This window comes from Lithobates pipiens, unplaced genomic scaffold (assembly GCF_037356315.1).
Source record: "Lithobates pipiens isolate NorthernLeopardFrog02 unplaced genomic scaffold, aLitPip1_a1.2 Scaffold_13, whole genome shotgun sequence".
In the NCBI taxonomy this organism is placed as follows: Eukaryota; Metazoa; Chordata; class Amphibia; order Anura; family Ranidae; genus Lithobates; species Lithobates pipiens.
The window spans coordinates 247,292,544-247,308,473 of NW_027507718.1; the positions used below are offsets into that span (position 1 = coordinate 247,292,544).

The 15,930-nt window shown below is 46.2% G+C and overlaps 1 protein-coding gene across 1 annotated transcript in view; it reads right to left on the reverse strand.

The window, feature by feature from the left end:
- Positions 1-15,930, reverse strand: part of SPARCL1 (SPARC like 1) — a 74,494-nt gene that overhangs the window by 51,603 nt on the left and 6,961 nt on the right. The window contains exons 3-4 of the mRNA XM_077476475.1: positions 13,654-13,698; positions 3,797-4,720 (exon numbers count right to left, since the gene is read on the reverse strand). Coding sequence (XP_077332601.1) covers positions 3,797-4,720; positions 13,654-13,698 — 969 coding nt within the window. The remainder of the gene's footprint in view (positions 1-3,796; positions 4,721-13,653; positions 13,699-15,930) is intronic.

The window sequence follows — 15,930 nt, forward strand, 5'->3', positions numbered from 1 at the left end:
CCTGGATGACCAAGAGAGTACGTTGTCTTTTGAGAGAACAGGATAGTGCCTTTAGGAATGGGGATAAGGTTAAATATAGATTTGCTAGAGCTAATCTAAAGAAGGGCATAAAAGAGGCCAAATTTGTTTATAAAAATAAAATTAAAGAGTATTTTAGAGGGAATGATGCATGTGAAGGTTGGAAAGGGATACAACATATCCTAAATCATAAAGAGAACGATCACCAGGGTATACATTTTAATATTCAACTGGCTGAAGAATTATCCAGCTTTTTTTCAAGTTTTAAAGGGATACCCCAGCGAACACAACTTTTAAGCCCGCGTATGGGAGATGCTGCACCTGTGGTGCAGGAAAATGGAGTGCGTCAGGCATTTAGATCCGTTAATGTTAGGAAATCGTCAGGTCCAGATGGGTTCCCAGGGAGGGTTGTTAAGGCCTGTGCCCACCAACTTGCTGTTCCAACCTGCTTAAAATATACCCCGATACCCAAAAAACAAATATATAAGTGCTTTGAAAGTCTGGTTTTACAACGTATTAAGGCAGCTTTACCAGGTAGTTTTGACCATCATCAATCTGCTTACAAAGCCAATAGAAGCACTGAGGACGCTATTGGTTTTGCACGTTTAAGTCATTTGTAACACTCTGGCAATTATGTCAGAATGTTGTTTATTGACCATAGTTCGGCTTTCAACACCATTGTCCGAGATCTATTGGTTTGATAAGATGTTGAAGATGAATTTTCTTCCTTCTCTTTGCTCTTGTATAAAGGACTTCCTGGTAGACTTCCCATTGTGTGGTCAGCATAGGAGTACTACAGGGTTCTGTACTGAGACCCCTTCTTTACTCTCTATACACTTGTGATTGTACTCCTTGCGTTTCTACAAATAGCATCATCAAATTTACAGATGATACCACCATAGTAGGTTGCATCACAAGAGGAGATGAGAAGCATTATAGGGAAGAGGTGGTTAATCTAGTAGGGTGGTGTGAGGCATGCAACTTTTCCTTAAACACTGGGAAGACCAAGGAATTAATGATTGATTTTAGGAAGAGTAAGACTGATATGTTTCCACTTATGGCCAGAGGAGAATTGGTAGAGCGGGTATCTGTGTTTAAGTTTTTGGGCATTAATATTTAAAAAAATGTTGGTCAACAAAGATGACAGCTATCACCAAGAAGTGTCAGCAACGGCTATATTTTGTGAGACCTCTCAGGAAAAATGGCCTAGGGAAAAACAACTTAGATTCCTCCTATTGCTCCTCTATTGAAAGCGTGCTGACATATTGTATTATAGCCTGGTATCCTAACTGCACATTAACAGAAAAAGCTTACCTTCAAAAAATAATAAATGCTGCGCAGAAGGTTGTGGGCTGTAGTTTAATTTCTATGAACAAAATGTACAAGTCCTATTGTATCAGCAGGGCAGGCAAAATAGTGAGTGACCCGTCCCACCCTGGAAAATATATTTTTGAACTCCTGCCATCTGGCAGGAGGTTCAGAAATATAAAGGTGAGGACAAACCCATTTAAGGAAAGTTTCTTTCCAAGGGCTATCAATGCCCTAAATGGAAAATTTGAATTATATTATTTGACTAAAGGTGACCTGGTTTTGCTGCGGTGGTGAGGGATATTTTTTTAGGCTTTTTATATGGGGGGCAAACTGTTTACTTGTGTGTAAGTTGAGGATGTTGTATGTTTAAATATGTGTGGAGCTTAAATAGAATTTAATTGTAATTTGCGTTGCAATGACAATAAAGCATTTATCTTATCTTAATATAGCTACCTCTATATAGACACAGTGAAGAACAAGGCATGGACTCAGCAATGGGAAAAATATCAGTGGTAGGAAGAACACCAGCATTGCTGGTGACTAGTCATTTGCCCTCTGCCTGCTTTTTTGCTACACAGCCTCTAGAGTTCAGTTCCTTTTTAAAACCTTCAGAATCCCTGCACAAGTATGTATATTAGGAAAGTTGGATGGCTTTATATTTGTCACTTAGTGACTTAAAGTATTGAAGAATGAGGGTCAATATGACAGACACACAACTAGCATATTTAGAATGAGATTTTAGCAATGATGTCTCCATGATTTCTTAACCACTTCAATACCGGGACTATTCTCTCCTACACGTGGCCTATTCTCTCCTACACGTAAAAAAAACATAATTTGTTTGCTAGAAAATTAGTCAGAACCCCCAAACATTATATATATTTTTTTAGCAGACACCCTAGGGAATAAAATGGCGGTCATTACAACTTTTTATCTCGCACAGTATTTGCGCAACAATTTTTCAAATGCATTTTGGGAAAAAAAAAAGTTTAATGATTTAAAAAATAACAAAACAGTAAAGTTAGCCCAATTATTTATATAATGTGAAAGATGATGTTATGCCGAGTAAATAGATACCTAACATGTCACGCTTTAAAATTGCGCACACTCATGGAATGACGCCAAACTTCAGTACTTAAAAATCTCCATAGGTGACGCTTTAAAATTTTTTACAGGTTTCATATTGAGAGTTACAGAGGAGGTCTAGAGCTAGAATTGTTGCTTGCGCTCTACCGCACGTGGCGATACCTCACATGTGTAGTTTGAATGGCGTTTACATATGTGGGCGGGACTAACGTGTGCGTTCGCTTCTGAGAATTAAAAAAAAAAATGTATTTTATTTTTTATTTTACTTTATTTTATTTTTTTTTACAACTTTTTACAACTTTTTTTTTATCACTTTTATTCCTATTACAAGGAATGTAAACATCCCTTGTAATGGGAATCATTCATGACAGGTCCTCTTTATGGAGAGATGTGGGGTCAATAAGACCCCACATCTCTCCTCCAGGCTGGAAAGCATGAGATCATGAAAAAAATGTCACCGATCCTATGCTGACAGCCACGATCGCGGCTTTGTTTACTTCCGGGAACCCGGGTGTGACATCATAACGTCGCGCCCGGGCCTCTGACGGTCATAGAGATGACTGGTGACTATCTGGTCACCGGAAATCTCTATCGTTATCATCCGGTGCCGCGCGATTCTTTCTCCAGGTCCCCGATGGCACGGGAGAGCCCGGAGAAGCACCGGATGGCGGCGGGAGGGGGGGATGTCCCCTCCCGTCGCCTGTAAGAACGATCAAGCGGCGGAACTGCTGCTATGATCATTCTTATGGTGCACAGACTCTCCGGCTGAAAACAAAGATATCTGAATGATGCCTGTCGCTGCTAGCATCATTCAGATATTCCCACTGAAAGTCCAGGACGTCATATGACGGCCGTGGGCGGGAAGTGGAAAATGTAGGCTTTAATTTAAGTAGACTTGAATCTGAATTACTAGATGGGTTGCAGGAACACTTTGCAATCATGCAAATCATACAAATGTAACACTTTGATTTTCTACTACTGTAATGGATATGATTGAAATATCACAATGAAATGTCTATTCCATAATATGTTTTTAAATATATAAGTACATGTTTCAAACAAGCTTGTGTTTATTAGCCTTAAACTCACCCCTCGCTTATCATGGAATTGCTTCTGTCATGCACTGTCATAAGATGTATACGTTTTTGTGGACACTTTGTAGTTTGCATAAGACTGCCTAATCTGATAATGAAATGCCCGGCTATCAGTCTCGGTATATAAATTCAAAACAGGAACTAAAATAAACAATACTACCCAAAACCTGCAGTCACACTCAGGAGCATACAGGTAAATCTCTATCATTCAATGGTGCAAATCTAGAGTTATCTATCTAACAAAGCTGTTAAATATTTTTGTTTTACTTCTGTTATCAACGGCCTACCTGCATATGGCTGTGGTTTAAACCAATATCTGCATTCTCAGGTGAATGAGTAGTAAGGGTTTCATCTGTGATATTTTCCTTTTGCCTAAAGTTGTCGTGGTACTCTGGCACATCGCCTCCTCTGACAACGCTCTCCATTGATTGGTCAGTGGTTTCCTCTCCTTCCACTCCTTCTTTCTGTATGAAGTCAATATCGTTTAAAAGTGTTGTCATGTTTCTGCCCTTTTTTGTATATATTAAAGACTTGTTTTCACTTTTGGGCCTATCACTTTTGGGCCTATCATTGTTAGCATTATCGTCTTTGTTGTTGGTTTCACTTGCTGAGTCTGATAAAGTGTCTTTAGTGTTTTTTAAAACATGATCCTTGGAAGCTTTATTTGAGAGTTCGGCATTCATGTATTGGTCATGTAAAGTACTGTTAAGAACATATTTTAAGTCTTCATCCATCTCCTCTGAAATATTTAAGTACTCTTTACTGCTATCTCCATCCAGTTCCACACTCAGAATATTTGACTTCATTTTCAAATTTGCACGTGGCTCTGGGTCTTCAGTGGAAGTCAATCCATCTCCACTTTGTTGATCTTCACTGTCATATGTCTGAATGTTATATTTTTGCTCAGGATCTCCTGAGATCCAAATAACAGCTGTATCTTCATCGCTGTCTTCTTCACTCTTATCCTCTTTTTCATCTCTATTAATATAATCATTTTGTCTTTGTTTGCCATCCTGGTTAGGTAGACTATTGTTTCTACTTTCTGTGTTATCTAAATTCATTAAGTATTCCTGTGAAAATTCATCTAATTTGAGTTTGGTATGTCCAATAATTTGTGTGTTTTGTCTTCCCTCAATTATTCTTACTGGCTCGCTGATAATTTGATCCCCATTGTTGTCTGTAGTTTCTTGCTCTTGCATACTTCTGTTTATCTATAGAAATAAATAGCATAATTAAGGTTATATAACTCATTCATTCAACAAATATTGTACTTACAATGCCTTGAAAAAGTATTCACACCCCTTGAAATTTTACACATTTACACATTTTGTCACGTTACACCAAAAAACGTAAATAATTGTGAAGTGGAAGGAAAAGACCCAATCTTCACCCCTCACGGTGGACTCCATTAAAAAACATTCAGAAACCAGGGGCCCTTTTTATTGGGAGATCCACACTCCTGGACCCGTAAAGCACCCCACCAGGAAATCTTTATGGCTGAAAAAAAGAAACCACTGGTTCCCGGGGTCCAACTCTCTAAAAAGAGAAGCATTATGGGCTAAACCTTGTTTCTTCCATCACAAAGCCCGGGTACCATTCAATTCGGCCTAAAAAGACACTTTGAATGGATCTGGTTGCATAGCCTGCCCCAGCTAGGAATATTCCAGTTGAGCTCAGCATAGCACATCTTTACTCGTGACCTAGACCTAAGACACTGGTGAAAAAACTGAGGTATTCCCAGTAGTGGTGACCTTGGTGATCCAGGCAATTAGAGACTGCAATAAAAACTTGACAGTGGTTCCAACTCCTCACCACACTAACAAAAACTAAAAAAAGTTTAGACTTTAATTACACTTTAAAGTGGATGTAAACCCGAAAAAAATATATATATTTGATGTCATAATGTAGAGTATAAGATTTCTTATCATTTGAGCAATCCTCTTTTATTGTTCAGTGAGATAAATCTTGACAAACAGAGAAAAACTTTCCCCTCCCCTCCCCTCCAGCTCTCCCAGGATTGGCTACCTTTACTGTGTTTTGACTGGATGTTTCTCATCGTGGGGTGTGATCATCCTATATGCTGCAGTGAACAGCCAGCAGAATAAACACAGACAAGTGATTTAGGGGAGCTGTATGTAGTCAGAGCTGGGCAGAGTAGAACATGCAGTGATCTGATGATTGTTATAGTGCAGTGTGTGTGTCTGAGGTCACCTGATCACAGTTGCAACATTCCTTTCCATCACCAGGATTTGTTATGTGGGGGAGGGGTGAATTTCTCACTTTTTATAATTACACCCAGTAAGGCTGAATGAGCTTAGGGCCAGTTCACACCTTGCACTGTGAGAGATGGCCTGTGATTCCCACCGCACTGCAGTACAAATCACGTGCGATGTCCGCGCAGTGCGATTTCAGCCATACAGATAGTATGTCTGATATCGCACCGCATTTGGACCAAACTCGCACAGGACCCTTTTTTTGGTCTGCACCAGAATTGCATGGTTGTTCACACCTATGCGATCTGATTCATGTCCTGTCAATTCGCAGTGCGATATGCGAGCTGAAATGGGGGTGTCATTAACATTGTATGACACTCCCCAGCAGTTTGCAAATGGCAGTGTGAACTGCCGTGCAAGTCGGATGCGATGTGGGAACCCGCAGTGGATTCGCAGGGTGACAATGTTACAATGGATTCGCAAGGTTACAAATGTTACAGGGTTACAATGGATTCGCAAGGTTACAAATGTCACCTGACTGCTCCCACCAATGCTCGGTTCACACTGGTGCGATTCGGGAACCCTGCGAATCCACTGCGGGATCCCACTTCACATCCGACTCGCACGTCAGTTCACACTGCCATATGCGAACTGCTGGGGAGTGTCATACAATGTTAATGACATCCCCATTTCAGCTTGCATATCGCACTGCGAACTGACAGTTTGGCCATGAATGGGATTGCATAGGTGTGAACACCCATGCGATCCGATTCTGGTGCGGACCAAAAAAAGGGTCCTGCATGTGTTTGGTCTGAATGTGATGCAATTTTAGCCATACAGTTTGTATGCCTGAAATCGCATTGCACAGACATCGCATGTGATCTGAACAGCAATGCGGTGCGAATCACAGGAATCCGGAGTGTACAGTGGTGGGTAGTACATGCAGGATGGTGTCAGGATAGTGGAAAGTGTCAGATTATTTTTTTATTTTACAATTTTTTTTTTTCAAAAGGTTTTTTGGGCCAGTGGATTTTATTTTTATAAATTTTTACAATTTAATTTTTTTCGTAATTTTTTTTTTACAATTTATTTTTGTACTATTTTAACAATGATAGTAGGGTGGGGTTTTATTTTTTAAATATATTTTTTCACAATGCTTTTGGGAAAGGGAGTGGTTGGTGTCAGTGGTCGGTGTCAGTAGGTCAGTGGTCGTGGCAGTGGGGCAGTGGAAGGTGTCAGTGGGGCAGTGAATGGTGTCAGTGTCAGTGGGGCAGTGAATGGTGTCAGTGGGGTAGTGGACGGTGTCAGTGGGGCAGTGGACGGTGTCAGCGGGGCAGTGGATGGTGTCAGTGGGTCAGTGATCGGTGTCAGTGGGTCAGGGGTCGGTGTCAGTGGGTCAGTGTCAGTGGGGCAGTGGACAGTGTCAGTGGGGCAGTGGTCGGTGTCAGTGGGTCAGTGGTCAATGTCAGTGGGTCAGTGATCGGTGTCAGTGGGTGAGTGGTCGGTGTCAGTGGTCGGTGTCAATGTGGCAGTGGACGGTGTCAGTGGGGCAGTGTCAGTGGGGCATTGGATGGTGTCAGTGGGGCAGTGGACGGTGTCAGTGTCAGTGGGGCAGTGGATGGTGTCAGTGTCAATGGGGCAGTGGACGGTGTCAGTGGAGCAGTGGACGGTGTCAGTGGGGTAGTGGTCGGTGTCAGTGGGTCAGTGCTTGGTGTCAGTGGGGCAGTGGTCGGTGTCAGTGGGCCAGTGGACGGTGTCAGTGGGGCAGTGGACAGTGTCAGTGGGGCAGTGGTCGGTGTCAGTGGGGCAGTGGATGGTGTCAGTGGAGCAGTGGACAGTGTCAGTGGGTCATTGGATGGTGTCAGTGGGGCAGTGGACGGTGTCAGTGTCAGTGGGGCAGTGGATGGTGTCAGTGTCAATGGGGCAGTGGACAGTGTCAGTGGAGCAGTGGACGGTGTCAGTGGGGGAATTGGTCGGTGTCAGTGGGTCAGTGGTTGGTGTCAGTGGGGCAGTGGTCGGTGTCAGTGGGGCAGTGGACGGTGTCAGTGTCAGTGGGGCAGTGGTCGGTGTCAGTGGGGCAGTGGTTGGTGTCAGTGGGTCAGTGGTCTGGGTCAGTGGTCGGTGGCAGTGGGTCAGTGGTCAGTGTCAGTGGGGCAGTGGACGGTGTCAGTAGGGCAGTGGACAGTGTCAGTGGGGTAGTGGTCGGTGTCAGTGGGGCAGTGGTCAGTGTCAGTGGGGCAGTGGATGGTGTCAATGGGGCAGTGGATGGTGTCAGTGGGGCAGTGGACGGTGTCAGGGGGGCAGTGGACGGTGTTAGTGGAGCAGTGGACAGTGTCAGTGGGGCAGTGGATGGTGTCAGTGGGGCAGTGGACAGTGTCAGTGGGGCAGTGGACAGTGTCAGTGGGGCAGTGGTTGGTGTCAGTGGGGCAGTGGTCAGTGTCAGTAGGGCAGTGGACAGTGTCAGTGGGTCAGTGGTCGGTGTCAGTGGGGTAGTGGTCGGTGTCAGTGAGGCAGTGGTCGGTGTCAGTGGTCAGTGTCAGTGGGTCAGTGTCAATAGAGCAGTGGTCGTTGTCAGTGGGGCAGTGGATGGTGTCAGTGGCAGTGGGGCAGTGGACGGTATCAGCGGGGCAGTGGACAGTGTCAGTGTCAGTGGGGCAGTGGATGGTGTCAGTGGGGCAGTGGATGGTGTCAGTGTCAATGGGGCAGTGGACGGTGTCAGTGTGGCAGTGGATGGTGTCAGTGGGGCAGTGGACAGTGTCAGTGGGGCAGTGGACAGTGTCAGTGGGGCATTGGATGGTGTCAGTGGGGCGTTGGATGGTGTCAGTGGGGCAGTGGATGGTGTCAGTGGGGCAGTGGATGGTGTCAGTGGCAGTGGGGCAGTGGACAGTATCAGCGGGGCAGTGGACAGTGTCAGTGGAGCAGTGGACGGTGTCAGTGGGGCAGTGGATGGTGTCAGTGTCAATGGGGCAGTGGGCAGTGTCAGTGGGGCAGTGGACAGTGTCAGTGGGGTAGTGGTCGGTGTCAGTGGTCGGTGTCAGTGGGGCAGTGGTAGGTGTCAGTGGGGCAGTGGATGGTGTCAGTGGAGCAGTGGATGTGTCAGTGTCAGTAGAGCAGTGGACGGTGTCAGTGAGGCAGTGGATGGTGTCAGTGGGGCAATGTACAGTGTCAGTGAGGCAGTGGACAGTGTCAGTGGGGCAGTGGACAGTGTCAGTGGAGCAGTGGTCAGTGTTAGTGTCAGTGGGGCAGTGGTTAGTGTCAGTGGAGCAGTGGTTGGTGTCAGTGGGACAGTGGACAGTGTCAGTGGGTCAGTGGTCAGTGGGGTAGTGGTCAGTGTCAGTGAGGTAGTGGTTGGTGTCAGTGGGGTTGTGGCCGGTGTCAGTGGGTCAGTGGCCGGTGTCAGTGGGGTAGTGGTTGGTGTCAGTGGGGCAGTGGTAGTATCGGTGGGACGGTGATCGGTGTCAGTGGGGCAGTTATCAGTGTCAGTGGACATTGTCAGTGGGGCAGTGGTCGGGGGCAGTGGTCAGTGTCAGTAGTCGGTGTCATCGTGGTAGTGGTCGGTGTCAGTGGGGCACTGGTTGGAGGATGAAGACACAGCGGGGGGGATGTGTATACACGGAGGGGAACGACATCTGGGATGGAGGAGAACAGGGTGCTGGAAGAACAGGAAGACACGGGGAACAGTCGAGGATGATCGGTGCGACAGGGACAGCTGTGAGCACTGATCCCCCATGCATTGCTTTACAGGTGAAAGCCGTGGGAGGGAAAAGGAGAAGCAGATCATGAAAAGCCATGCAGGGGGGGTCGGTGCTCACAGCTGCTCCATCGCACCGATCATCCCCGACTGTCACGGGGCATCAATGTGTGTTTACTGAAATGACAGGGGGCTCTGAGCGCACTCTGCTTTTACCCAGAACGCGCTCTGCCTTTCCTGCACGCTCTGGCCAAGGGGAGTGTAGAGGTGGGCGGGGAGTCTGCTGACATTGTGATTCCGCCCACCGAGCGCCGAACAACAGACCCGCCCACTAAATCTGGACTTTTTTGGGGTTTCAAACAGCTAAAGGGGGGGACATGCCTAAACACTTATCCTAGCCCCCATAAATAATCCTAAACATTTCTGACATTTCTCTTCTACATGTAAAAGTCATCTTTTTTTGCTAAAAAATTACATAGAACCCCCAAACATTATATATGTTTTTTAGCAAAGACCCTAGAGAATACAATGGTGGTTGTTGCAACTTTTTATCTCGCACGGTATTTGGACAGCAATTTTTCGAACAGTTTTTTTTCTGGAAAAAAGAGTTTTGTGCTTAAAAAAAAACAAACAGTAAAGTTAACTAAATTTTTTTGCATAATGTGAAAGATGAAGTTACACCGAGTAATTAGATATCTAACATGTCATGCTTCAACATTGCACACGCTCGTGGAATGGCGCCAAACTTCGGTACTTAAAAATCCTCATAGGCAACATTTTAAAATGTATTACTGGTTACATGTTTTGAGTTACGGTCTAACGTTCGCAGCGATACCTCACATGTGTGGTTTGAACACCGTTTTCATATGTGGGCAGGACTTACGTATGCGTTTGCTTCTGCATGCGAGCACACATGGACAGGGGTGCTGTAAATTATTTTTTTTATTATTGTTAATTTCACTTTTTTTTATTTTTTAGACACTTTTAAAAAAAAAAAATTTTTTTGATCACTTTTATTCCTATTTCAAGGTATGTAAACATCCCTTGTAATAGGAATATGGCTTGACATGTCCTCTTTACAGTGAGATGTGGGGTCAATAAGACCCCACATCTCACCTCTAGGCTGGGAAATCTGAAAAAAAAAAAAACGATCTCGGCTTCCCAACTGAGGCGGCGCCGTTTGTTTGAATGTAGAGGCCAGGCGTGACGTCATAACATTGCACCCAGCCCCCAAACGATCATAGATACTCCGGTGACCATCTGGTCCACTGGAAATGGTAAACATCTGGGGCCAGCGGATCCTGTCTCCGACTCACTGATGGAAGTGTAGCTACAGGAATCATTCAGATATCGCCGCTCAAAGTCAAGGACGTCATATGACAGCCGGCGGGCGGGAAGCGGTTAATGTTCCATCCTCCCTAACCCTAACATTTACTCAGAACCATAAAGTCAGTCTATAAGCTGGCCATTCCCTGACAGCTTTTTCATTCAGCCTGCAGGCTGAAATCTTCATCTACAACCATGCCAAACAGTGCATGATGGAATCTCCCACTGTGTCTGTTGTATTTTGACGGACAGAGCCGCGACCGTCAAAATACCTGAGCATTGACTGCACATCTGATTGGATGCAGCTGCCTATCAGCTGACAATTCTTCAGTCAAGGGTTGTTGGGCAGCAGGTTGCCAACAGGGCCATCAACTGAGTTATTTTCTACAGCGTATGGCCAGCTTTAGCTCTATGCTCCTTCACTTGGGGGGGGGGGTATTTAAAACAAAGACGGTATCATTATGTGCTCTCTGCTATACACTGCAAAGTTACAACCTTCTATACCAGGATAGCTTGCATTAAAAGCATGCAACATTGATTTCCTAATCATAGAAAATATAGATGCTTCAGGTGGCATATACCACGTGACAGATTCTTACTAAGAATACACTGAGAATTCATTTAGGTCAGCTGTACCAAGGCTAAAAAAGATGTTGCTACAATGGGAAATGAAGCATAACTTTTTTACCCCAAAAGCCGCATACACACGGGCGGACTGTCTGGCCAACTTAGTCCGTCAGACAATCCGACAGACAGTCCGTCATACTTTCGAATGAACGGACTTGACCACACACACCACTTTTTGAGCGGACTAATACGGTGTACTAAGTCCGCCATACTATCCGCCCTACTTTTGAAATGAACGGACTCGCCCACACACGCGGAGGAAAGTCCGCTCATTTCGAGCGCGTCTCCAGGTAGGCGGGGCCCGCGAAGGAGACGTCGCTGACCCCGCCGCCTGGTATGGACTTAAAGGGGAACCCCCAACGCCGAAAAAAATCGGCGTGGGGGTCCCCCCCAAGTCCACAACAGACCCTTGTCCGAGCGCGCTACCCGGCCGGCCAGGAAAGGGGGGCGAGCGAGCGCCCCCCCTCCTGAGCCGTACCAGGCCGCGTGCCCTCAACATGGGGGGGTGCCTTGGGGAAGGGGGGGACAAGGGCCTCTTCCCGACAACCCTGGCCGTTGGTTGTCGGGGTCTGCGGGCGGGGGGCTTATCGGAATCCGGGAGCCCCCTTTAATAAGGGGGCCCCCGGATACCGGCCCCCCACCCTATGTGAATGAGTATGGGGTACAATGTACCCCTACCCCTTCACCTGTAAAATAAAAGTACAAAAAAAAACACAACACACGAGATAAAATACTTTATTGCACAGCTCCGGGGGTCTTCCGTCTTCGGGGGTCTTCTCGCCGGACTCCTCCGCTATCTTCTTGTAGCTCTTTTGCTAGCGGAGGAGTCCGGCTTTCTTCCTCGCCGCCGGCCTCTTCTCCCGACTTCGGAGGAGTCCGGCGAGAAGACCTCCGAAGACGGAAGACCCCTGGAGCTGTGCAATAAAGTATTTTATCTCGTGTGTTGTGTTTTTTCTTGTACATTTATTTTACAGGTGAATGGGTAGGGGTACATTGTACCCCATACTCATTCACATAGGGTGGGGGGCCGGTATCCGGGGGCCCCCTTATTAAAGGGGGCTCCCGGATTACGATAAGCCCCCCGCCCGCAGACCCCGACAACCAACGGCCAGGGTTGTCGGGAAGAGGCCCTTGTCCTCATCAACATGGGGACAAGGTGCTTTGGGGTGGGGGGGCCGCGCGGCCCCCCCTTCCCCAAGGCACCCCCCCATGTTGAGGGCACGCGGCCTGGTACGGCTCAGGAGGGGGGGGCGCTCGCTCGCCCCCCTTTCCTGGCCGGCCGGGTAGCGTGTTTGGACAAGGGTCTGTTGTGGACTTGGGGGGAACCCCCACGCCGATTTTTTTCGGCTTTGGGGTTCCCCTTTAAGTCCATACCAGGCGGCGGGGTCAGCGACGTCTCCTTCGCGGGCCCCGCCTACCTGGATACCCGCTCGAAATGAGCGGACTTTTCTCCGTGCGGGAAAAGTCTGCTCATTTTAAAAGTACGGCGGACTGGCATACACACGGGCGGATTGTCCACCGAAATGCGAGACCGACGGACAGTATTATGGAAATTCCGAAATACTTAGTCCGCCAGACTGCACGCTGAAAAAGTCTGCTGAAGCCCACACACGAGCGGACTGTCCGCTGAAATGTGTTTCGGCGAACTAAGTTGGCCAGACAGTCCGCCCGTGTGTACGCGGCTAAACACATTTCTCCATGTTCTCCACACACGATCGGACTTTCTGACAACAAAACCGTGGAATTTTGTATGAAGAGTGTTGGCTCCAACTTTTCTTGCATACACATGGTCACACAAATGTTGGCCAACAATTACAAACGTAGTGACGTACATGACGTACGGCGAGCCGATAAAAAGGAAGTTCAATAGTCATGTGATATCTCCATTACAAACGCTAGTTTTACAAGACCGATCACTTCTGGCTTGTCCTTGATTCCGAACATGCGCGTTTGTACTTTGTACTTTTGTCCGCCGGACTTGTGTACACACGATCGGAAAGTCCAACAACACACATTTGTTGGTGGAAAATGTAAGAACATGCTAGCCAACATTTGTTGGCGGAAGGTCCGACAACAATTGTCCGATGGAGCATACACACGGTCGGACTTACCGCCAACAAGCTCATATCCAACATTTCCCATTGGAAAATCCGATCGTGTGTACACGGCATAACATTTTAATACCAGATTTGATTGGTTGACAAATAAGTAAAACTTCTGATCCGTAGTCAAACGTGTTATCCATTGCGCCACTGGCCCTTCTCATTGACAAATAAATAAAACTTACCCTTTGCTCATGCCCGACTTCAAGCTTTACATGAAAAGATGTAGCCTAGAAGAAGAAGAAGAAGAAGAATACATTTTATTTATAGTGCCCTTTACATCAAAAGATCTCAACGTGCTACAGGTTTATACGATAAAACAAAACATCTAAAAAAGACAAAAAGCTTTGCTAAAAAGAAATGTCTTAAGACCTTTTTTTAAAACAATAAGTAGATTAAGGAGCCCTCAAAGTGTCAGGTAGGGCATTCCACAAACGCGGGCAGCTGCACAAAAGGCCCTATCTCCCATTGTCCTGAGTCTAGTTCTGGGTATATGAAGAAGGTTTGAGTGAAAGGAGCGGAGGGGGCGTGTTGTGTTTTGTGGTTTGAGAAGTTCTTTGAGGTAGGGAGGGGCATGCCCATGGATACATTGGTATGTGAGGAGGGAAACCTTGTACTCAATCCTGGCAGAGACAGGAAGCCAGTGGAGTGAATGAAGAATGGGGGTAATGTGCTCATGTTTCAGCACTCTCATTAGGATCCTTGCTTCAGAGAAGAGAATAATATATATATATATATATATATATATAATGTAATTAACAGTGGTACTAGATTTACTAATACTGCATAACCAATAATAGCTACTAGGTATAATGTAGTAAGTATAAAACTGAATCAGCATAATAAGGTTCAGACACGGTATTACCGCCTTACCCATGTAAGTGTCTATCCAGAAAGCAGATGCTATGGCCAGCAGCCTGTACAAATCAATAAAAGGCTGAGAGGTGGCACAGCTTTGTGGGGCTGTTTGCGTGTCACCACTTATCAAGTGGTTACATGGGGTTAGGGCAGATGAACAGTCTAGGGCACAGAACGGTTTGCATTCAGGGCTGCTCATCTGTCCTTATCTGCATGTAACTAATCGTGCGGCCACGGAGCCTGCCATTGATTTGCAAGGGCTGTTGGCCACGGCTAATTGCATTCGTGGTTGGAAACTTTTCTGCTGGCTTATCACATAGCGTACTCTATGGCTTTACACCTTTTAAAAGTTACTTGTGCTGAAAGAAATATAGAAGCTTCCTCTCCTGGATCTGCTGGTTGCCTTCCAGTCATGCTGATGCTCTAACATCAACTTTTTTTTAGTCACTGAGCCAGAACTAACTGGCAGCAACTGAAGTCAGAGTTGTAGCAGAACTAAGTTCTTAAAGAGAAACTGAAGTCTGCTCGCATAATTTGTAATAAAAACTTCTTTGCCATTCTGAAGCTTCCCTCCAACCACTTTGCATATTATTTTATATATACTGTGATTCCGAACTTGCCAGATATGCTGCAGAAATCTCCCTCCACTGAGCCTGGCTGCAGCCATCTTAACTGTGGGCAGCTGAAGCTGCTGCCTGTTCACTTCCTGGATTTACACAGACACACAAAGGCACACCTCCAGCTCTGCAGCTCTCATTGGCCCTCTTATCAGTCACCCCCACTTCCCCCCCCCCCCCCCCGTTCCTGGCAAGCTCTCATGAGAACGAGAGAGAGAGCTGTACATGATGTCATAAGCCTAGGCTTTTTACCAGACAAGAACCAGGAAGTATTTACTGGCAGAAAAAAAAATGTTTAACTATCCAAAGTTAAAACAACAATGGCAGGAGATTTAACCACTTGACCACTGAGCACTTAAACACCCTTAAAGAGGAGGGCCGTTTAAAAAAAAAAAAAAGTCAGCAGCTGCAAACACTGCAGCTGCTGACTTAATAAACACACTTACCTGTCCAGGGCGCCCGCGATGTCGGCCGCCCGAGGCCGACCCGTCCCTCGGCTCTCGGGTCCCGGCGCCGCCATTCCCTCTAAGGGAAACAGGCAGTGGAGCCTTATGGCTTCACTGCCCGTTTCCTACTGCGCATGCGTGAGTCCCGCAGCTACTGCGCATGCGCGAGTCCCGCAGCGCTTTCTGAATGGGACGCGCTGTGTTCTGGAACACACAGTTCCCAGAACACAGCGCGACCCATTACCCAGAAGACGCCGCGACGAAGAGAGAAGACAGAAGATCTCCGCGGAGGAGGAAGAGGAAGATTAGGATTATGTGCCTAGCAACAGGCATTTCTGGTAAGTAAAAAAAAAATTTTTTTTTCATTTTTTTTTTTTAGATTTTTAAAAAATTTTTGTTTTCAGGGTGGCCCTCCACTTTAATAACCAGACCAATTTTCAGCTTTCGGTGCTCTCACATTTTGAATGACAATTACTCAGTCATGCAACACTGGACCTATATGAAATTTTTGTCCTTTTTTTCACATAAATCGAGCTTTCTT